Genomic DNA, 21778 nt, shown 5'->3' with positions numbered 1-21778 from the left:
GGTTACAACATATTTGCATCTTGGAGTGTAGACAGAGCCAAGCTGTACCCTGATTCAGGGACACAGTTTACAAACAGTGTGATCTCATCTACTCCGCAAGATAGAACTGAGTTAGGCGAGCACTGTCCTTGAACTATTGGACAGTGAAAGAGCGACTTTGTTCTGAAGGGGTCTTGGGGGATAGGGTGGAGGAACTGGAGTTCCTTTTGGTCTGGATATTTCCAAATCAAACCCTCTGCCAATTTGGCATTAAGGCATTACCTTTTGTGGGCCTTGTTTAGACACAGATTTGCATGTGTCTTAATGAGCTCTTGTCTGTATGAGAAAGTCGCTGCTGTTTTAACTGAAGGTGTGATTTAAAACTGATTTAACTAAACTGGTGCAAAAGGCCACGTGGGTGCGCTGGCTTTGCTTTAAACCAGGTTTTAGTTTGACTGATGTTGATTAGGAATCAGTTTAAGATGCATGAAAATAAACTACTCTTTAAACCAAAATGTGTCCACATAGGGTTTGCACTTGTCTAAGTAAATCAGTTAAAAAACCTATTTAAGTTAAACCAGTGTAATGTGTGTGTAGACAAGGCCTTGGTTTGGGGCAATTTGTTTCCTCATCCTACTTTCATTCCCTACTTTTGTCCCCTGCTCTAGCATTAGACAATAGCAGTTTCACTCTCTGATGTGCTGGGCCTGTGCATCTTGGAGGGGGAAATGGGCAGGACCAGGATAGGACTCTGCACCTGTACTGAACACAGACCTGCCTGTGTGTTTGTGATCATGTTACCATCTAGCAGTTGCAGCCAAGAGGATACAAGCCCTGTTACTGCAAACAGAAGATGGTCTCCCAGGTTGCAGCTGCTGACTGTTATGGTATTAGGGCTTTAGGAAGGCACCATAGGGAATGGCTTAGAAATTGCAAACCAGAAGCAGGCCACTGAAATCTAGTGGCCTTGCTCTTGTGTGTGCTCAGACAGTCGCGCTCTGACAGGACTAGGGTCTAGTCGTTAGATCAGGGAAGTTTGGAGAGCAGGATTATGGGAACCAATATCCAATCCCAGGATTCTGGACTCCCCTGCTCTAACCACTAGACATCATTCCCTTCAGAGCTCAACTACCTCAGCGGAAACATGGGGATTGGATATTCGTTCCCATAAGCCTCTCAACCTGGAGGGACAGACACCATTTCCCATTATCCTCTCTTCTCTGGGTGTGTGGCGGATGCTTTCCCATGAACTTCAGTGTCTGTGTACCAGATCCTCTCTGCCCTGGGGGGTGGGGAAACAGACACTTTCCCATCAGCCTCTCTGCCCTGGGAGGATAAGACATTATTTCCCATGATCCTCTCTGCCCTGTTGGGCTGTCAGGCACTATTTCCCATGATCCTCTCTGCCCTGGGAGTAGACACTATTTCCCATGATCCTCTCTGCCCTGTTGGGCTGTCAGGCACTATTTCCCATGATCCTCTCTGCCCTGGGAGTAGACACTATTTCCCATGAGCCTCTCTGCCCTGTTGGGCTGTCAGGCACTATTTCCCATGATCCTCTCTGCCCTGGGAGTAGACACTATTTCCCATGATCCTCTCTGCCCTGTTGGGCTGTCAGGCACTATTTCCCATGATCCTCTCTGCCCTGGGAGTAGACACTATTTCCCATGATCCCCTCTGTCTGGGTGGGGGTTGGCCAGATATTTTTCCCATGAGCCCCTTCGCCCGCAGCGAGGAACGTTTGTGCGCGGCCCGCGTTTCCGGGGGGAATCGGCCCCTTCCGGTGCGGCCGGAAGCGGTAGTCCCACGGTCCGGCGGCGGGATGGCGGCTAAAGGGGCCGCGCTGCTGCTGCTGCTCGGGGCGGCAGCGGCGCCGGGCCCGGTGCGGGGCTCGCAGGGGGATCGGGAGCCAGTGTATCGGGACTGCCTGGCCCACTGCGAGCGGCGCAACTGCTCGGGGTCCGGCCTGCGGCACTTCCGCTCCCGGCAGCCGCTCTACATGAGCCTGACAGGTACCGCCGGCCGAGCCCCGCCCCTCGGGGCCCTGGCCACGCCCACTCCTCCTGGAGCCCCTCCCCTTTCGGAGGGCCCCGGGCCCCGTGAGCCTCGTACTGGCCTGGCAGCAGCCCCCCTCCTGGCTCCATTGCTGGTGCCCCCCGGCCCCCCCCCCCCCGGTCCTTGTCCTCACCCCCCAGTCCCCAGCACGTGCCTGCTCTGACATTCCCAGACCCCCCTGTAGGGCACCTCCCCCCCCACCCCCAGCCACAAAACTGCCATCAGCATCCTCGGCAACCCCCCCGCCCCCCCCCCCCCCCGGTCCTTGTCCTCACCCCCCGTCCCCAGCACGTGCCTGCTCTGGCATTCCCAGACCCCCCTGTAGGGAACCTCCTCCCCCACCCCCAGCCACAAAACTCCTGCCATCAGCATCCTCGGCAACCCCCCCGCCCCCCCCCAGTCCTTGTCCTCACCCCCCAGTCCCCAGCACGTGCCTGCTCTGGCATTCCCAGACCCCGCCTGTAGGGCACCTCCCGCCCCACTCCCAGCCACAAAACTGCCATCAGCATCCTCGGCAACCCCCCCGCCCCCCCCGGTCCTTGTCCTCACCCCCCGTCCCCAGCACGTGCCTGCTCTGGCATTCCCAGACCCCCCTGTAGGGCACCTCCCCCCCCACCCCCAGCCACAAAACTGCCATCAGCATCCTCGGCAACCCCCCCCCCCCCCGGTCCTTGTCCTCACCCCCCAGTCCCCAGCACGTGCCTGCTCTGGCATTCCCAGACCCTGCCTGTAGGGCACCTCCCCCCCCCTTCCCCAGCCAAAAAACTCCTACCATCAGCATCCTCGGCAACCCCCCCGCCTCCCCCCCAGTCCTTGTCCTCACCCCCCCAGTCCCCAGCACGTGCCTGCTCTGGCATTCCCAGACCCCTCTGTAGGGCACCTCCCCCCCCAGCCACAAAACTGCCATCAGCATCCTCGGCAACCCCCCCCGCCCCCCCCCCCGGTCCTTGTCCTCACCCCCAGTCCCCAGCACGTGCCTGCTCTGACATTCCCAGACCCCCTGTAGGGAACCTCCCCCCCCTTCCCCAGCCACAAAACTGCCATCAGCATCCTCGGCAACCCCCCTGCCCCCCCCCCCCGGTCCTTGTCCTCACCCCCCGTCCCCAGCACGTGCCTGCTCTGGCATTCCCAGACCCCCCTGTAGGGCACCTCCCCCCCCCTTCCCCAGCCACAAAACTCCTACCATCAGCATCCTCGGCAACCCCCCCGCCTCCCCCCAGTCCTTGTCCTCACCCCCCAGTCCCGAGCACGTGCCTGATCTGGCATTCCCAGACCCCCCCTGTAGGGCACCTCCCGCCCCACCCCCAGCCACAAAACTCCTGCCATCAGCATCCTCGACAAGCCCCCCCCCCCCCCCCCCCCCCCCCGAACCTGTTCTCCCAGAGCCCAGGGATCTCCCTTCCCTGCCTGGAACCTGTTTCCCTCAAACCTCGTGATAAGTCACTTGAAAGGGAACAGGTTCTGGGCATGAGGTGAAATGGGGAGGTGAAATGACAGAGGTGAAATGGGGAGCCGTTCAGGCTGACAGTGCAGCTAGTGAGCCAAGGTGGGTGAGGTCATATCTCTGATTGGACTGGCTGCCGTGCTTAGGGAGAGCGCTTCGCAGGTCCGGGAAAGGTAACCTGAGTGTTGCCGCTAAATACGAGGTGGAGCAGGTTGCTTTGCATACGACGTGAGCATGTAAGAGATCTTTCACAAGGAAGAGGGCAGTCAACACCTCTGCGGTAGTAGGACAAAGGAGGATTAGTGGGTTATAGATTACTGTAAGGAGCCATACATCCACTGGCTTTATTAAGTCCATGATTTTTAGAATCTAATGAAATTTTGAATTTAAGGTCCCAGGCTTGTCTAGAATTTAAGTGAGAGAAGTAGACTGATCCTGAGGCTGTTCAGAGGAACCAGTTTTGCCCCCGAGTCTCCTTGCTATGTTTTTGATCCTGTGGGTAGATCCAGTTGCTTAATTACACCAGATACCTTGGAGGTGCAGCGGTCATGAGAATGATAGATAACATGAGAGAGAGAGAGCACAAGTAGCAGAAGTGAAACAGCACCAACCCTTAACACAAACTGGATCACCCAGGGAGAGGAGAGGTTTTGTGGAACCAGCGGGACCATCTAAATCCATTCGATAGCAGTAATAAAAGTTGTAACCCTCTGTCTGTTCCGTTGGTGGGTGGTAGGGTGGTTCTCAGTTCTAGTGGGCGGGTGTCCACATCACACAACCCACCTCCCTCTTTGGCCTGCTTGTTGATAATCTTAACAGGTATACTTAGGACTAAATGGGCTGCAGAAACCTTTCCTATAGAGGTGTTGCTTCCTCTTCAGACTGAGGTATGTGGGCATAGGATCTTGCATTGCTGCTGCCTGCACTGCACTTGGTCTGGGTATGCCTACACAGCAAAGAAAAACCCTTGGCTGGTCCGTGCCAGCCAACTTGGGCTCGTGGGGCTCAGGCTGTGGGGCTGTTTCATTGCTGTATAGCAGGGATTGGCTACCTTTCAGAAGTGCTGTGCTGAGTCTTCATTTATTCACTCTAATTTAAGGTTTCGCGTGCCAATCATACATGTTAACATTTTTAGAAGGTCTCTTTCTATAAGTCTTTAATATATAATTAAACTATTGTATGTAAAGTAAATAAGGTTTTAAAAATGTATAAGAAGCGTCATTTAAAATTAAATTAAAATGCAGAGCCCCCTGGCCCGGTGGCCAGGACCTGGGCAGTGTGAGTGCCACTGAAAATCAGCTCGCGTGCTGCCTTCGGCACCCGTGCCATAGGTTGCCTACCCCTGCTGTATAGACTTCTGGGCTCTAGGACCCTGCGAGGGTCACAGAGCTCAAGCTCCTGCCCAAGCCCAGAAATCTGCACTGCAATGAAATGGCCCCACAGCCCGAGCCCTGTGCACTTGTGTCGGCAGGCGCAGGCCAGCCGTGGCTTTTTCTTTGCTGAGTAGACATGGCCTTTAAACCAGTAGAAGGGCCTTAGGATCCGGAACAGTCACCTTTGCCTGTTGGAGATCATATTCTCAGGTTCCTTGTTTATTTGTGACGGTAACTTACTGCAAATGCACAAGAATAGCAGTCAGAAAACGCCACCTAGTGCCAGTGCCTTCAGAACTTCAGTCAGTCAGTTGATTTCCTTGTACCTTAGCTTAATACATATGCAAAGCAGGAGGTCTGAAAGAGGATGTTGACACTACCAAAGAGATAGTCAGATCAACTCCTGCAATAGGCACATGGCTGTTGAGCTACATTCCACAGAGACCTTTCTGTCCCATCCCTCTTCTGTCTGCTGGGGATGTGAGCAACCTGAGCTGCTAAAATAAACTCGACATGACATTGTCACCACCTCCTCATAAGTGACTCCATCTCTCCTCTTTGTGTCTCTTTCAGGCTGGACCTGCAGAGATGACTGTAAATATGAGTGCATGTGGCTTACCGTGGGGCTTTATGTCCAGGAAGGTTACAGAGTGCCTCAGTTCCATGGCAAGGTGAGCAGTCATTTGGCCCTGAGCCATTTGGCCCCAGATCAGAACTCCTGTGACCTGTGCTGCAGCTGTGAGAATGCCAATATCTTGGCCTGGTTTGGCAAACAGCCAGCTGTTGGTTTTTTGGATCAACCTTGTGGCAAAAGAGTTCTGTAATTTCAGGGAACTGCTTGTGCCCTGCCTATGGGCACTTGGTTCCAGTTCACCACCCGACCTGTGCCATGAAATCCTTTGCTTCATAGAAAAGGATGACTTGGTTGGTACCATTAGCAACCTGCCAGTGCAGGGGGAAGGTGACTCCTTATTTAGAAACTATTCGTCTCCTGCAAGTTCTTTTGTCTGTTTCTCTCACCCCTTGGTCTCTGCATGAGAAACAGGATCTTTTTTTTGGCAAGTGATTGTAGTGCTGTGGAAAGTAAGGATGGGCTGTGGTTAAGCCTGGAAGTCAGCAGACCTAGATTTGACTTTGGGGTTTTCAAAAGTACCATCTAGTTTAGGCTCTTCTGTTTTTCAAGTGCCCGCCTTAAGATGCTCAGGTCCTGTTTTTCAGCAGTGCTGGATGCCTGCAGCTCCCATTGACTTCAGTTGAAGTGCTTGGCACTCTGCTTCCTCTGAAAATCAGACCCGCAGTGCCTTGGTCTGAACCCCTCATGGGAGAGCTGTGTAAAAAGTAAAAAGAGAGTGGGGGGATAATATGAACGTTACAGGGGGGTTACTGGGGCTAAATTCATTAATGTTTGCCAAGCTCTCTGAGAACCTGGCGCAGAAGGTGAGAGGAAAGGCAAAGTATTCTGAATTATTTATTGTTTTCATATGTGCTTGAAGGCTCCCACTGAGACGCCTACTGGGAGCATCCAGCACACACATTTTTTATGAAACTTCTAAACAAAAAAAAAAATCGTTTCCATCCTCAGTTAAAATCTGCCGGCACTTCTGGGTTCGCTAGAGAGGCCCAAAATGCCATTTTTTTCTAGCCCATCACTGATACCAGGAGCCTGTCAGGGCTTTCTGGATCCTGTGACCTCTCTGAATGATGCATCGCTACAGAACCCAGGGGAGCCTGGCATCTTCAGAGGCTCAAAAGAATTTTAAACAAGATCATTTAACCCCCTGTTCCACTCCTGTTTCTGTGCCAAATGCCCCTGATAACCTGGTGAGTGGAAGAGCCTTAAGCATGCATGTCTGGGCTTGACTTGGCTCTGATTTCAGCACTGATCCTGTTTCCTTTAGGAATCCTGAGGAATGTATAGAGAGACCAGTTTGTCTTGGGGTTCAGGCATTTGGAATGGGACTTAATTCTTGGCTCTGCCACAGACTGTCCTGTATGACCTTGGGCAAGCTGGTCTCTGTTAGGGATGTGAAATGTTAATGGTAAGTGTTAGTGTTACCAGTTAACCTTCCTTAACCATTAATCCCCAGGCTGGCTGGCTGGCCGGCCTCAGCACCCCAAGCTGGCCAGCCCCAGCAGCTAGAAAGAGGAAGATGAAAGTTACTATGAAAGCAGGTGAGATTTAAAACATAGCCCAGACTTGTTCCTAGAACAGAGTGTTTGAATTTTTTTCACTTGGAGCTCCAGTCTGGCTGTTCCAGCAGGGTAGAAGGTTTAACTCCTGACACCTCCAGTTGGCAGGGAAGAGTGGGAAATGTGAATTCGTCTTGTTAACTGTGTCCCTCTTTCCCCTTCCACTTTTATTTTTTAGTGGCCCTTTTCCCGCTTCCTGTTCTTCCAGGAACCTGCCTCTGCCTTTGCTTCTTTCCTTAACGGACTTGCCAACTTTGTGATGTTGACTAGATACAAAGCATCCGTCCCGCCTTCATCTCCCATGTACCACACCTGTATCGCCTTTGCTTGGGTAGGTAGCTTGAAAACGTCACTGGAGTGTTCCCTCTCCTCGTGCCTTTCATTCCTCCTCCCCACCCCTTTGTAGAACTTCCTGGTTTGGTTTGTTTTTAATAGTCATTGTGTATAATAACTTTCATTTAGAGAGCGCTTTTCATCCCCAGCGATTTGCAGAAGGGCTTGCTAAAATGCAGCCACCCCTGGGGTGGTATGCAGGAGCTGTTTGAAAGCGCAAGGGGTATTAGATCTGTTGGAAAGAAGGGCATCAGATCTGTTGAAACTGAGGAGGTACTTGAGGGAGGAAGAATACAATAGCCCCAGGAGGAGTTTCTCCCTGTAAATGAAAGACACTTGTATAACTTGCGGCTTTCACTTTGAACAGCTTAAATTTTTTTTTTTAGGAAGCACATCCCTGCTAAATGATGGCAGAGATTTCACACACATTGATCTTGATCCTGAAATTGACACCATGCAAGTAGCAAGTAGCATGGCCAGTCACTGGGCAAAGGCCCATCCATGTCTTGTCCTGTCCTGTCCTGTCCTGTGCCCGGCTGCCCAAGCCATTTCTGTGATTCTGGAGACAGGGACCAGATTTTGGCCCTCCACTTGTAAATACTGAGTGTAACAATTTGTGTCCAAGGAGGAGAGAGTCTGGGGAACGAATGAACTCACAGCAGAGGGCGTGTCTGGAATCCCACTTCAAGGGTCTTCTAGAAGCAGGTTCGCTGGATAGAGCTTGCTTCTAGCCACATTTAGTGCCTAGAGAATTAGAAATGAATCTTGACTTATCTCTGTGTTTCCCAGTGTGCTGACCACAACCCCAGTTTTCATGGAGCCTGACCGGGGTCTCAGCTGTAAACAGCTGCCATTCAGGGCATCCTTGTGATGAAGAGCCTTCGAAAGAGAAATCCTCCACAGCCCTGTTGTTCATTTATCCCCAGGGACTAAATGGGAACTTGTGACAGAGACATTTAAATCCTGTTCATGGGCATTGAAAATATAATTTCCTCAGCTTTGGGCTAAGGGCTGTGAGTAGCTGTCGTGCCTGGATTGGTGAATGTTTGCCCTGATTTTTGCAGGGCTGCACAAGGTGGTTACGTCCATCTCTGCAGTGCAAGACTGTGAACTGCTCAGAGCACTCAGAGTCTGAGGCATCCTGAGGGACCATTCGATCATCTGACCTCTAACACACACCATAGAATCTGAGCCCGATTACTTGTGTTTGGCTACAGCATCCCTTCCAAACGAGCATCCAGGCTTGATTTGAAGCTAGTTAGTTCTAATGGTTAATAACCTGCACTGCTTTAAAAAAGAAAAGAGATAAATTGCCCTTTATTATGGAGACCTAGTATAAGGTCATCCAAGTTGGCAACAAACCTAATGTTTCACCCCACGTTCGAAGTTTTTTAAAAAGGTGAGTTGGTGGATTAGCAAAAATAATTCCTGCTCAATCGCTTGCCTACTTCTGGGACAGTGAAAGCAGTGTGCAAACTGCATACGTGTAGTGAGGACAGATGGAGGGGGGAGTACACTACTCAGGTTTCCTTTAAGATACAAGGAAACGTGACCTTGCACCTTGCCCAAAGGGGATTATGAATTCTCCTTGTATATTGTTCCCAACCGCACATTATGGGGCAGAGTAAAGAGCAGTGCTCTTGAGTTAGCAATGAATAGTGCTGTGTGTGCGTGAAAGAGAACAGACCCTCTGCTGTCACTGTCTGAGGCTGTGAATTGCCATTTTAATGCAACTGATTAACTTGTCTCATTCTGTATTGTTGAGTTCCTTGGGTTGCAGCCTCCTAGACTTGCTGCAGGTGCTGTACTGTGTGGTGCTGGATTATCTGGCAGCTCTGAGGCAGCCTAATACAGCAGCGCGCCTTCTCCCCCAAGGCCAATAAGAGTGCTGGTTAGTATTCTGAGTTCTTTTGGAAAATTGCTCTATTTTAATCCAGCCAGGCCAAATTCTTCTGGGTTTCGTCAGTTCAATCAGAATGAGCGCCATCGGAATGGATCGAGTTACTCTGGCTTACGCCTGCTACTGAGAGCAGGATTTGCCTCTTTTTGTCTGTTGCAAGGTGACTATGCTGTCACTGCTCCAACTTTCAGCACCATGCTATTCGATAGTATCAATTTTCGACTGATTAAACCGTGTTTGCTTCCTGGGTTTATTAATTTAGCCTTTGGCTTGGTTTTCCTTCCTCCTTGAAATGCGATTTATTTCTTACAGCTCCACGGAGGGTTTTTTCCCCCCTTTGTTCTTATTCTTCTGTTACCCAGCTGTCATCTACTCCTTAAACATTTCATCTTCCTTTAACTGCCTTGTTTGGCTCCTTCACAGTGTCCCTACTGACTTTCTTTCGGGAGTTTGCTAGCACCTGGTAGAAGGGCTCTGTCACTAAGCTTACAGTTAGAACTTCACAGGTGCACAGAACTTACCCGGGTCCATTAAGTCTGGATTCTGCCTCCAGCAGACGCCAACACCTGATGCTTCAGAGGAAGGTGGAAAACATCACGCTCCTGGCTTACTGCACAGTTGCATGTGGTGGGGAGTTTTCTTCCTGACCGTTGTGGTCTGTTCCCTGAAGCATGTGACTTGATTTACTCTCAGTACATCGTTACAGATGATATCGATCATAAAGTTGTCCAGCCCTCGTCTTGGTCTTTTAAACCTTGTAACAGTGCTTGTGTTGTCTGGGCCTATGCCTGTGCTTTAGGGAACTGGTCTTATGAGAAGCAGAGTGTTGTCAGCTCCCTTGGACTTCAGTACAAGAGCAGGCCCTAGGTGGAGGGTTGGCTGGTATCTGTGTAGAACAGGCTTGTGTTCAACGGTGTTTTGTGACTGTCGTGATTCCACTGCGGGATACAGGAAAGGATTCTCCCATAGGCTTTGTCGGCACTGGGAGTTAGAATGCTACTAACTATACAATCTGAAATGTGAAGGCCCAATTCTTAAAGGTATCTAGAGTTCTCCTCTCGGCCTGACTCCTAGGGTGCCTGCCGCCCAGTGCAACTCTCAACCCAGAGCAGGGCACGCAGTACATGGGGAGAGCTGGGTGCCTCAGGAAAGGATTTTTTTCAGCCGCTGGCTAGCTGGGTGGGGAGCTGCGTAAGCTAGCCAGAAATGAATGCTGAGGAGAGGGACTTAGGCACTGAAGGGGCTGGCTTGGTGCACACAGTCTGAGAGAAGTGCCTTCCTCTGCTCAGGATCCTCAGCTGTGAACCCTCTCCTGGAGGTAAGGGCTGACCTGGCTTAGGTGCCTAAGTCACCTGTGCCCTAGCAGCCAAACCCCTGTCTCTTTGTTTCCTGTTTCACTGGACACTTCTTCTCACTCTTGCTCTGCATTACTCTGTACCCCGACTGTCCTGTGTGGATGCTCTGCAGCCTCTCCACTGACTGGTGAGCTGCCTCCAGCCCTCCTGATGTCAGGGGGCAGGTAACAGGTGTTCGGTGTGCTAGGAGCACGCCTGCGGGACCAGGCTCTGCTGGCAAAATTGGAGTTCCTCCACCTAGTCCGAGAACCCTGCTTCTGGGCTTCGGCTTGAACTAGGGCTCTGAGCAGCTGTGGGGCAAGGTCAGTGCTTTGCAAATGCCGACTGCTGGAAATGTAGGTGCCTAGGCAGCAGCAGAGTGGCTGTTTTGAAAATGTCAGTGGCACCTAAATGGTGGATGTAGACGGCCGTGTGCCTCTTTAGATGCCCGGGTACCTTCTAAGGATCTGAGCCCAAGTGCGGACAAGGACTGTTGTGTGCTTAAGTCACAATGAGACTTGATGTGGGGTGGCAGTTTATCCTGCACCTGCTACTGCGGGGTTCTTGCACCTTCCTCTGCAGGACACATGGACCATGGGTCTGACCCACTCTTGGCAATTCAATATATTTAACATTGTGTGGGCCGGCTGGGGTTAATCCCAGTGTCCTATCAAGTTAACGACTGGCTGACATGCTGTTAAACACAATAGCATTCGCTGGAGACCAGGCCTAAGCCGTGTTTGATACAGGGTGGTTACCACATGTTCTAACACTGGGTAGCTTTCCAAGTGCAGACCATCTCTTGGTGCAGTGTTACCATGGGAGGTGCAGCGACAGTCGTGTGGGGTGTAGATGGCAGCTAATCCAGGAGTACCATTGTAGGAAGTTATACTACAGCGTCTTAGCAGAGCCTGCAAAGAGGCATATATGGGATTGCCACCAAAATTTGACAACCTTTGGATCTGCTTATCAAAGCACCTGCAATTACCATTCTAGGGCAGGCGAGTCTCTGTTAATAGTGATCAAAGGCTGTTCATTTGTCTCCAGAGCAGGGGAGGGCAAACTTTGTGGCTCAAGGGCCACATTGGGGAATAGAAATTGTATGGTGGGCCATGAATGCTCACAAAATTGGGGGTGAAGGCTCTGGGGTGGGGCTAGGGTTGAGGAGTTTCGGATGTCGGAGGGTGCTCTGGGCTGGGACCGAGGGGTTTGGAAGGTGGGAGGGGGATCAGGGCTGGGGCAGGGGTGTAGGAAGAGGTGCAGATTCCGGCTGGGACTGTGGACTCTGGGGTGGGGCTGGGCATGAGAGGTTTGGGGTGCAGGAAGGTGCTCCGGGCTGGGATCGAGGGGTTTGGGGAGGAGGATCAGGGCTTGGGCAGGGGGTTGGGGTGTGGGGAGCAGCTCAGAGGTGCAGGCTCTGAGCGGCGCTTACCTGAAGCAGCTCTCAGAAGCAGCGGCACGTCCCTTTTCCATCTCCTATGTGGAGGTACAGCCAGGCGGCTCTGCATGCTGTCCCATCCGCAGGCACCACCTCTGCAGCTCCCATTGGAGCACCGGAGGGGCCATTGGAGCGCATAGGAGCCGGAGTGGGGCCATGCTGCGGCTTCCGGGAGCCGCGTGGTGCAGCCCCCAACCCTGCACCCTGGCTGGAGCACCAGAGCGGGTCCATACTGTGGAAGCCGCGTGGTGCGGGCCCCAACTCAGTGCCCTGGCTGGAGTGGAGCCGACCCTGTGGTGTGGCCCATGACCAGAGCGCCAGAGCAGCTCCTGAACCAGCACCCCGGCCGGAGCAGCTCCCGACCCAGCGCCCTGGCCAGAGTGTGGCCGGGCTGGGTGGTCTGGCCCCCAACCCCGCCCCCCAGCAGGAGCTAGCGGGCTGGCTTAAAACAGCTCGCAGGCCGTAGTGTGCCCACCCCTGCTCCAGAGCATTTAAATAAACAGCTGATCCCCAAAATGTGCACAGCCCCATTCGCTGCTGCCAGTCCTTGCTACATGCGTCTTCAAATCCAGTTTTCGTGGACTCTTGATAATGAGATTGACGGGCTGTTTGGTGGAAATGTGATTCAAATGAACAATTGGCACTTAGCTAATAGCGATAGTCACTTAATCCTCTCCCATCCACCCCATGCCTCAGCTAACAAGGTGATGAAGCGTAGCCCCTCTGTAAAGCGAAATTGGAGTCTTGCTTCTCATTGCAATACACTGGGCCATATCCCTCCCTTAGCTAACTCCCCTGGCTTCCCCGGAGTTAGACGGGTGCATTTGGCCTGCTGCTGATTACCATTTCTGCTTCTGCTGTTTTAGAAATCCTGCTTTTCCTCTTCACCTCTCTCTGTTCCACGTGGAAAGCGCTGGGAAGTTTGTGTTCTTCCCCTCCACCTGCTCCCCAGGCTACAAGGAACTCCACGAGGACAGTGTAAGAACCCAGGGCAGCAAGTCTTACAGCCTGGCTGCAGACTGGGGCTTGGGCTCTGAAACCCACACCCTTCCCTGGGCATCAGAGCCCGAGCTCCAGCCCGGGGACTCAAACCTTTGCTTGGATTGTTTCTTTGCGATTAGTCAGCTTCTGGTTTCTTTAGTTCTGCATGATGATTGATTTCACTCTGCAATTAAAGCTCCTACCTGTGTCACTTAGGAGCATCTTCTTAATCTAGTAATCGGAGGCACCTCTGGGCTCTGTTCTAGATCACTTTATTTAGATTGTTTTCCACCACATCCCCACCCGGCGAGGCTGAGCTGCTACAGGCTTATCCTTAATAAAATAAGAAAAGCTGGTCAGGGTCCCCCTTGTTGCATCTTCACTGTGGCTCGTGGGCTGATACTTTTGGAAGAGCCAAAGGGCATTATTTAGGTGTGGGCCCTATGAACATCTCAGGTATGTAGCACAAAGCTGTTGATTTAATGATTTTATAATCCTGTTTGAAGGAGCTCATTTGTGTGCAGGGATTAAAGAGTTGCAGGGGAGAGAGAGACTGGAAAAAACAGGTGTTAATCGTGCATCAGGAGGCGTGGAACTCTTATGTAAGATAGCAGGCACCGTGCTGGAGGTACAATGTGTTTTCACTTATGGATTGCAAAGCTTTCTCCAGGCATTTATTTAAGCTCACAAAATCCCTGAGAAGCAGATATTATTTTTGCCAGTTTAGTTGTATAAACAGAATTGCAGTAAATGTCATCTAGGAGCTATGCCTCAGTTCTGTTTTATTTTTAAATATTTACACTGCAGTGAAAAGAAAAAAAAATGTAAATGGTGAAAACCTCAAAACCATGTAGAAACAAGCTTTAAAGAAAGTAAAATAAATTCTCCTAAGTCATTTAGGAGCTTAGCACTCTTGTAGGTTTTACCCAGATGTCAGGAAAACAGGGCCCTCGTCCTACCACGAGGCATAGGCTTGACGCAGAAATTACTGGATGAAGTGCTATGGCCTGGGATACTGCAGATCAGACTAGATGAATGCAATGGTCCCTTCTGGCCGTAGGGATCTATGACAGTGGTCGGACAGCGCTAGGATCTTTGGTAATGGCTGGCGATAGACTGTAGGTCAGGTTAGGACTTCAGTTCCTTCTGTGCAGTTCTGTTGGTGTCAGTGGTGTTGCAGGCTGTACATGAGAACATACGTCGACCCATCTGTTAAACATCCTTTCTGGTTCAATGGTGCCTTCACTTAAACATTAAAGGGTTTGTAAAATATCTGCCCCCAAGTTATCCTTTTGTGCGTGCTCTCGACTGAATCCCATCACCTGTGTTTCTCTTAGACTGTAAGCTCTCTGGGGCGGGGGACTGTCTCATACAGAACATCTAACTGTCTGCCTCTCTTAGGTTTCATTAAATGCCTGGTTCTGGTCTACACTCTTCCATACAAGGGAGACTGATGTAACCGAGGTGAGTGTTACCCTGCTGGGGGAGCTTTGCATGTCTCGGCAGTTGAGGATCTGTGATCTACCCTTGCTTCTCAACCCCCTGAAATCTACAAGGCAAACCCTGGGTGTAAATGAGGGTGAGAAACACATGGCTATTCTCTAGTTCAGTGTCTGCTGAGATGTGGCTGAGAGAGACCTGCCCTTACCTCCATAATGTTCTAAGATGCCCCTTTGCTGCTGGCATGAAGCTGGGGGGCTGCAGAAGGGGATCTGGTGAATCTGTCTGACCTGAAAAATGGGTCTGTGTAACAAATCTGTGCAGCCCCCGAGAGCTGTCAGTGCTCTCTGTGATGTGAGAAACCTACGAAAATGTGACTGTAAAACTGCAGACTCCAGTGCTTGTCTCCGACAGTTGGACTGTCAGCTGTTTGGGCCGGGGGCTTTCTCTTTGTTCTGTGTTTGTACCGCACCTAGCACAGTGGGGTCCTGGCCAGGAGTGGGGCTGCCAGGTGCTACTGCTGTACAAATACCAGAAACGGGCAGCCAGTTATAGCATCTGAAAAGACATTGAATTCACATGGAGACTAGCTAGCTGCATTTCTTCTTGTACCCCATTGTGTCCTGTCTGTCTAGGCCCTGATCCAGATAGAAGTATAAGCTGATTTTACCAGTAGATAGTCTCTCAGCATTATGGCCCATTTATGTTCACCGTGTGCCAAGTCCTAGGAGTGCTTACTTGAGCAAACTGTCAGTGGCTCCTGAGTAAGGATGGAGTTAAGTCCCCTGGAAACTAATCTGATACTGTTGCCTTCCTGTGCACGACATACATTCAAAAGACTCGTGAAAAGAAATCGTGGAAAGTTCCATTTGTAGAACTCTCAGCCCTTTAAAACCCTGATCTGCCTGATGCTCAGCAGTGTCTCTGCTGTCCCTCCTTGGCTCTCTTTGTTGCTCTTCTACCAATGATCTAACCCGGCCTCTTGTCCCACAGAAAATGGATTACTTCTGCGCTTCCACCGTCATCCTGCACTCCATCTACCTGTGCTGTGTCAGGTGAGCTTCCTACGGTCCCAGGCTCCCTGAGATGATGGGCGTGTCTCTGGCTTCGGCTGGCAGCCCTGCAGCTAGATAAGCTGGAACCTGGTATTTACTTTCCTCCCCCCGTCTGTGCTATGGAATCTGACCGTGGCTTTGTTTAGCCAAGGAGCTGGGGAGTGCCACTTCTCACACCGAGGGGGGAATGCGTCTGAACTTCCAATAAGGGACAGCAACGTTGCTGCAGCCTAACATTCAGGAAGTGAAGGGGAGAGACCCATCATAGGATCGTAGGACTGGAAGGGACCTCGAGAGGTCATCTAGTCCAATCCCCTGCACTCATGGCTGGGCTAAGGATTACCTGGACCAAGCCAGAGCTGGCGTGTGCCCATGCTAGGGTTAGCCACTTCAGGAACAGCAGTAGCTATCTGTAAGTGCCGGCGAGGTTTGTATTCTGCTAGTGTCCCAGGGCTTGGGGCTCCTTATTGCTGTCTGAAAGCACAGCCCAAAGCATTCAGCTGCTGTACGGTTTAGCCAGTGCCTCGCCGTACCTGGCTGTTTCTGGGGCAGGAAGGTGAGCTGTGAGATACATAGTAGTTAAGAGGCAGAAAGACCTCTGAGTTCACTGACTTCTCCCCTGCAAGGGCAGATCCATCCTCTGCCAGGGGGTTGTGTCAGATACTAAACAGCTTCTATACTTCCAAGAGCATAAGGCCAGAAGGAACTTTTAGATTTGCTAGTGTGACCTCCTGTGTGGCATCAGCTGCCCCAGACTGAGCCCAATTGTGTGCCTTAGGGGGAGAAAGGACAATGCCATGGAGGCCCTGGGGCGGGGTGTGCATTTTGTTTTATCCCCTTCCTGTGAAGCGTTGAGGATGGCCATGGCCCGAGGTGGGCACCGGGCGGAGTGGGCCAGGGTTCTGAGGTGACTCCGAGCTGTCAGTGTCTGTCTGTCTGTCTGCCTCTCTCTCAGGGCCTAGGCTGGCTGGTTCTTGCTCACATGTTCAGGATCTATCAGGTCTCCATATGTGGGGCTGGGAAGGAATTTTCTCCCACGTAAGATTGGCAGTGACCATAGGGATTTTTCACCTTCCTCTGCAGCATGTGGGGATGGGTCACTTGCCAGGATTTTCAGGGGTATCTCACTTAATCGTTCCTGTGCCTTTGTGGGGGTGCCCTGGGCACTGGTGCACCTCGGTCCCTCCTGTTCTCTGCCTGCGGCACATAGCAATCCAGTCTCCCTTCGGCTGTGATACTTGGGTCTCAGGTGCTTGGGGTTAGCATGCAGGTGCTGGAAGGAGTTGGTGGCGGGTGCTATACAGGAGGTCAGACGGGATGATCTGGTGTCCCTTCCGGCCTTGAAGGCTGGGACTCTCTCTAGAGGCTGGGAATAGAGCAGGTGAGATCTCCTGGGGTTGCAGGAGCTGGGGCGAAGCCGCTGGTGTGTCCTGCAGGAGCTGTGTAAGTTGCTGGAGTCTGAGAGCTTCTCTGCATTGTTTCGGTTTCCATTGTAGGACCCTGGGTCTGAAACGCCCAGCCTTTGCTAATGCCTTTGGGGGTTTTCTGATCCTCTTCCTGGCCTGCCATGTCTCGTACCTGACACTCGTGCGCTTTGACTATGGCTACAACATGGCCGCAAACGTGGCAATCGGTAAGGCCCGGGGGAGGCTGGAAGGTGGGGGCAGGGTGGACGGGTCGGTTTTTGGTAGTGACTTGGAGTGAACATGAGCAATGGAGCTGTATGTAATTCACACACAGCCACATGCTGCTCAGTGTCACCCCCGGGCGGGATTTGGGAATCTGCGGTGGTTAGAGAGAGTCTGTCTGGCTCTACTTTCTGGCGATGGCGTCTCCTAGCTATTCCACTGCACCTGTGTGCTGAGGAAAGGGGCTGATCCATTCCCTGGGAACTGGTGTGTGTTGTCTCTGCTCTCTGTAGCACAAGGTGGGGTGGCTGTTTGTCTGCTAAATCTAAGGACTGCAGCTTGTGTGGCTGGAGACATCACCAGGACAGTCCTGACATGGTGCTAGTCCAACTTCCCCCTTTGTTAATGGAAAATGCCATTTTTGAGTTGCCTGGCACTGCCCTAGACCCCTGCCATTGACTTGTGGTGTCAGGCCAGTCATTCTCCCCTGGTGCCTCCATTTCCCACGTCCCCAGCTCTCCATGTTCTCGCGAGTCTCACATTACTTCATGTTTTACTTTGAGCCCCAGCTCCTGGCGTCGTGTTTTGTGAGAATCAGTTTTCATCGTTTTTAACAGGGTAACTTTGCAGCCCTCGCGGCTTCAGAGGAAAGTTTGAAAACGTGACCCTGGGTGTGTCGTAAAGGCCCAGAAAGAGGAAGGCAGCCGGAATGCAGAATGGGCTGTAGATGGCTACGAGAAGCTGACCATGCAACTGAAGCCTGGGTGCCACATAGGCACCGTGGTCATGCCCCTTCCTCTAGCCACGCTCTGCTTCCTTGCTACGTTGGCAGCAGTGAGGCTGATGTCCCTATGTCCCTACAACTCTATGGCACTGCAGGGTCAGCCTAGTACTGAGGCAGGGCCCAGAGTGCATTGCTGCACACAGCTGGGGCACTCTGGACAGTGGGGGCATAGGGACAAATTGAGAGGAGCAGGTGATCAGGACACTGATTGGCAGGCAGCTTGTTAATTCCCCAGAGGGTGATGTGTTTGGGGGAGTGGGGAAGGGTGACTATGGGGAGAAGATCGCAGGGGTGAAGAGGAAGGAACGTGGCAACGTTAGGCACTGTAGGACGGTTGGCAGTTGTGGCTGAAGGGGAATATAGTCTCCCCCCATCCCAGTGGATGGATCTGAGAGCCGCCTGCCTCTTGGGCTAGCTGGGGAGAGGGGAGCTAACCCCGCGGCAGGGGCACATTTAAATGACACTCGTATCGGCTTGTGAGCCGTGCTGTGGGTGAGTGAAGCGAGGGCTGAGTCACGTACAGGGCCAGGTCTCTACAGCCAGGTTCTGTGCCCTTGGGCTGGCAGAAGACAGAAACACCCCCAAGAGGGTGAGTTCAGCCTTTGAGGGAGGAGAGGCAAGGCAGGGGTGGTCAGGGTGCTGGCCAGCTCTCGATGGAGCCTGAACCTGGCTAGCGAGATTGGTAAGAGGAACTGAGTACATGGTGGGGCTCCAGGACAGGGGGAGTAACCGTATGGGTGTGGAGTAGAGGAGGTGACTCCTTCCCTGCCCTTGCGTCTGAGCAGCAAACATCTGCCCAGCCCAAAGAGCAAGTCCTGCTTCCTGTGACCATGATATCCTCCGCCCCGTCCCTCTTGCCTTCCAGGCCTTCTCAACCTCTTCTGGTGGCTGGGCTGGTGCGTCAGGAACCAGCAGCGCCTCCCATACGTGCGGAAGTGCGTGGTGGTGGTGCTGCTCCTTCAGGGCTTGGCGCTGCTTGAGCTCCTCGACTTCCCGCCCCTCTTCTGGACCTTCGACGCACACGCCATCTGGCACATCAGCACCATTCCTGTCAACGTCCTCTTCTACAGGTCAGCCTTGGGTACGCGGTCTCTGGGGGGCTGTCTGGGCGACAGAACTGTGTAATTATTCGCCAGGCAATTCCCCCCTTTGAGATCCACTCCCTGGGGTGGCTACAGCAGGAACGCAGGCAGCACAACAGGAAGCTCTGAAATGTAATCCCCTGTTACACAGCCACTCTGCCATGTGCTGCAGCTCCAGCTGATCTCGCCAGCTTGGCAGGGTGAGTGAGACCAAGCCATGCCTGGAGAAGGGGGCTCTTGACTCGCAAAGTGGGAACTGCCTCTAGCTTTTGGCATCACAGCAAGAAGCAGTTTCATGGTGAGTTCTTCTCAAATGGGAGCACAGTCCGGACAGGCAGATCTTACAACCCACCAACATTGAGAGCAGGAAGGAAGGGAGATCTCGTGGTTAGGCTGCTGGCCTGGGACTCTGGAGACCACAGCCTCCCTGTTTGATCTTGGGCAAGTCACCGAATGGCTCTGTGCCTCAGGTTCCCTACCTCTACCCGGGGGGTAAATGCATTAACAAGTCTGAGATGCTCAGGTACTAGGGACGGGGGCCATACAAGTACCTAGACAGTGTGCCGAATCCCTCAGCATGAGTGTAATCCTGTCCCATTAGTGTCCCACCAGCCCACATAGCCTAAACCAGTAACCCAGCAGGGAAGCCCCTCGGTGCAGAGCTGTGTGTGTCGGCAGCACAGGAGCCAGTGCAGGGCAAGGACTTGGCACCGTTAATGTTTTTAGATGGAGCACATGTCATGTGAGCTCATTATGGTTAACAAGCTAACAGGGTGTGAGCTGTAGGAACTAATTATGCTAGCGGTGCCCTTTCGAGCACTGCTCGCTGGCGGCCAGGCCTAGCTGCCGCTCCAGACGGAAGCTCACAACTTCACTTCTGCCCAAGGACGCTCGTGCTGGGTAGGCCTATTTGGGTCAGGGGAGGGGGGGGACGGTGCTATGTCCAGTTGTGCAGGAGTCCGTCCCCCCCCATCTCTACTCCCCAGGATCTGCATTTGGACATCACCCACCCAGAGTGTGCCTGTCCATCCTATCTCACCCAAAGAGAAGATGCATTCCATTCCCAAAGCTCCCCCCACCATGCCTTCCTGGTCCCCTGACCCAGCTGCTGGCACCCCAACCTCCTTGCAACTTCTGATCTGAGTGACACAGTCAGTGCCAAAATGGATGGTGGATCCAAAGTGTGGGGGTTTCGCTTCAGAGCCGCGGCTGGGGTAATGCTGACTTCCGGCTGCTGAGGAGCAGGCCCTCAACAGCGAACACAAAATGGTGGGTTCTGAGTGCGGCTGCTGGGAAAAGGTGGTGGCCTGGTACAGGTCAGACTGGGTCCCTTCTGCCCTGGCACTGACTCCATATTGCATTGACTGGATATTTCTGACAAAAAAGACCCCTTTCTTTTGGAATTAGCCTGAACTAGCTGCCGCTGCAATGGCTTGGGTTGAAATGGGGCAGTTTCTGGCTAGAACCTCCCCCCCCCCGGCTCCCAGGCCACGCTGCCTCGAACTCGCTCACGCTGTTCTCATTATCCTTGCAGTTTCCTCCGTGACGACAGCCTGTACCTCTTGAAGGCGAACTCGGACATTCTGAAAATAGACTAAAGCTGTCGGGGAGGGGGCCCTGCCGTGCGGAGAGGAGCTGTCCCTTCCCTGATGGAAACTGTCATGCGAGACCTTCTGAGCGCCTTTCCCAGCAGCATGCGGGTCTCAAGCCAGCCGCTCTCGAGAAGCGGTGATTTTGTGCACTCTCATCCAGTCCCTGTCCAGAATCTGTGGCCATGCTGAGACCCGCTCTCTGCTGCCTTTGACTCTTGGGTGCACCAGAATCCTGGGTAAACGTCACCCTCCGCCAGAGCTTAGGTTTTATTTTTTGCCTTCAGAAGTTTTAATTCTAATCCTGTGACTCGTTCCATTAGAACATCAACGATCCATCTCACCCACACGCTCCCCCCCACACACTGTAATTAATGCTCTTCTGTGCTACCGGGCAACATGGTGCGTTTCCGTTTCCACTGTTATGAAATCTGTTTGATCCTCAGCTTGCTGAGGGATTTCCGGCTAAGTGGGAAATGTTGGTGAAGCAACTGGTGACTCTGTAGACTTGGAAGATGTCGCGAGCACGTTGTGGGGACATCTGGTCATAAAGCTGTGTGGCCCACAGGACCTCAGACTCTGCACTCAGCCGCTGCAGAAATGGGTTATTGTAAATCTGTGTAAATAAGACATACGCTGTTCTGTACATTGGATTGACTCGTCCTCTGAGACTAGAGCCTGTGGTTCTGCGCTGCGAAACCTGCTTCAGTAGTTGTGGGGAAGTGGATCTCCCAGGTTACTGGACGCTTGGGGAGAATGTGGAAGCCCGTTGCTGCGCAGAGGTGATGATGTTTTTGAAATGGGATTCTCGGGGCAGTGTGAAATGCCAGGCTGACTCAGGCAGTTGAACACTTATTTTTCCGCTCCTTGACAAACCTGCTCTGATGAATCCTGTGTGCCCAATAGGGGAAAATGCCCCTTTCTTGCAAGGGGAGGGGGCGCTAAGGTACCCCAAAGATTCCCTAGTCCCTGCATGCCACTTTAAGTCACCCACATGTTGTGGCTAGTCCACCATCCTTTCTGGCTGTTAAGTGCTGAGAAGGGACTCCCTGCAGTGCTGAGATAAGGGCCTCCTGACTAGAGGAGGGGTGTGACCCCCCCACCCCTGTTATTGCAGTTGCTGAGGGGAGCAGATGAAAAACAGAACAGGACCTTTCTGTGCATAATGACATT

The 21778-nt window shown here is 52.4% G+C and overlaps 1 protein-coding gene across 7 annotated transcripts; it reads left to right on the top strand.

Moving 5' to 3' along the window:
- The first annotated feature begins 1799 nt into the window (after positions 1-1799).
- PGAP3 (post-GPI attachment to proteins phospholipase 3) lies at positions 1800-21251 on the top strand. 7 transcript variants are annotated; one of them, XR_007771536.1, is made up of 9 exons: positions 1800-1991; positions 5425-5522; positions 7220-7372; positions 14429-14491; positions 15461-15522; positions 17019-17155; positions 18800-19004; positions 20003-20285; positions 20551-21251. XR_007771536.1 is itself a non-coding variant. In XM_050935263.1 (8 exons), exons 1-8 carry the CDS (start codon positions 1802-1804, stop codon positions 20612-20614), a joined length of 972 nt encoding a protein of 323 aa, XP_050791220.1. In that variant the 5' UTR covers positions 1800-1801; the 3' UTR covers positions 20615-21251. The 7 variants fall into 7 exon arrangements, 2 of the variants coding, with proteins under 2 accessions (XP_050791220.1, XP_050791221.1); XR_007771538.1 differs by lacking the exon at positions 1800-1991 and adding an exon at positions 3532-3651; XR_007771539.1 differs by lacking the exon at positions 1800-1991 and adding an exon at positions 3532-3714.
- The last annotated feature ends 527 nt before the right edge of the window (positions 21252-21778 follow it).

The sequence above is a fragment of the Gopherus flavomarginatus genome, chromosome 25 (assembly GCF_025201925.1).
Source record: "Gopherus flavomarginatus isolate rGopFla2 chromosome 25, rGopFla2.mat.asm, whole genome shotgun sequence".
Classification (NCBI taxonomy): domain Eukaryota; kingdom Metazoa; phylum Chordata; order Testudines; family Testudinidae; genus Gopherus; species Gopherus flavomarginatus.
Note: the sequence above shows the minus strand (reverse complement) of the source record. Positions and strands in the feature narration are given on the sequence as shown.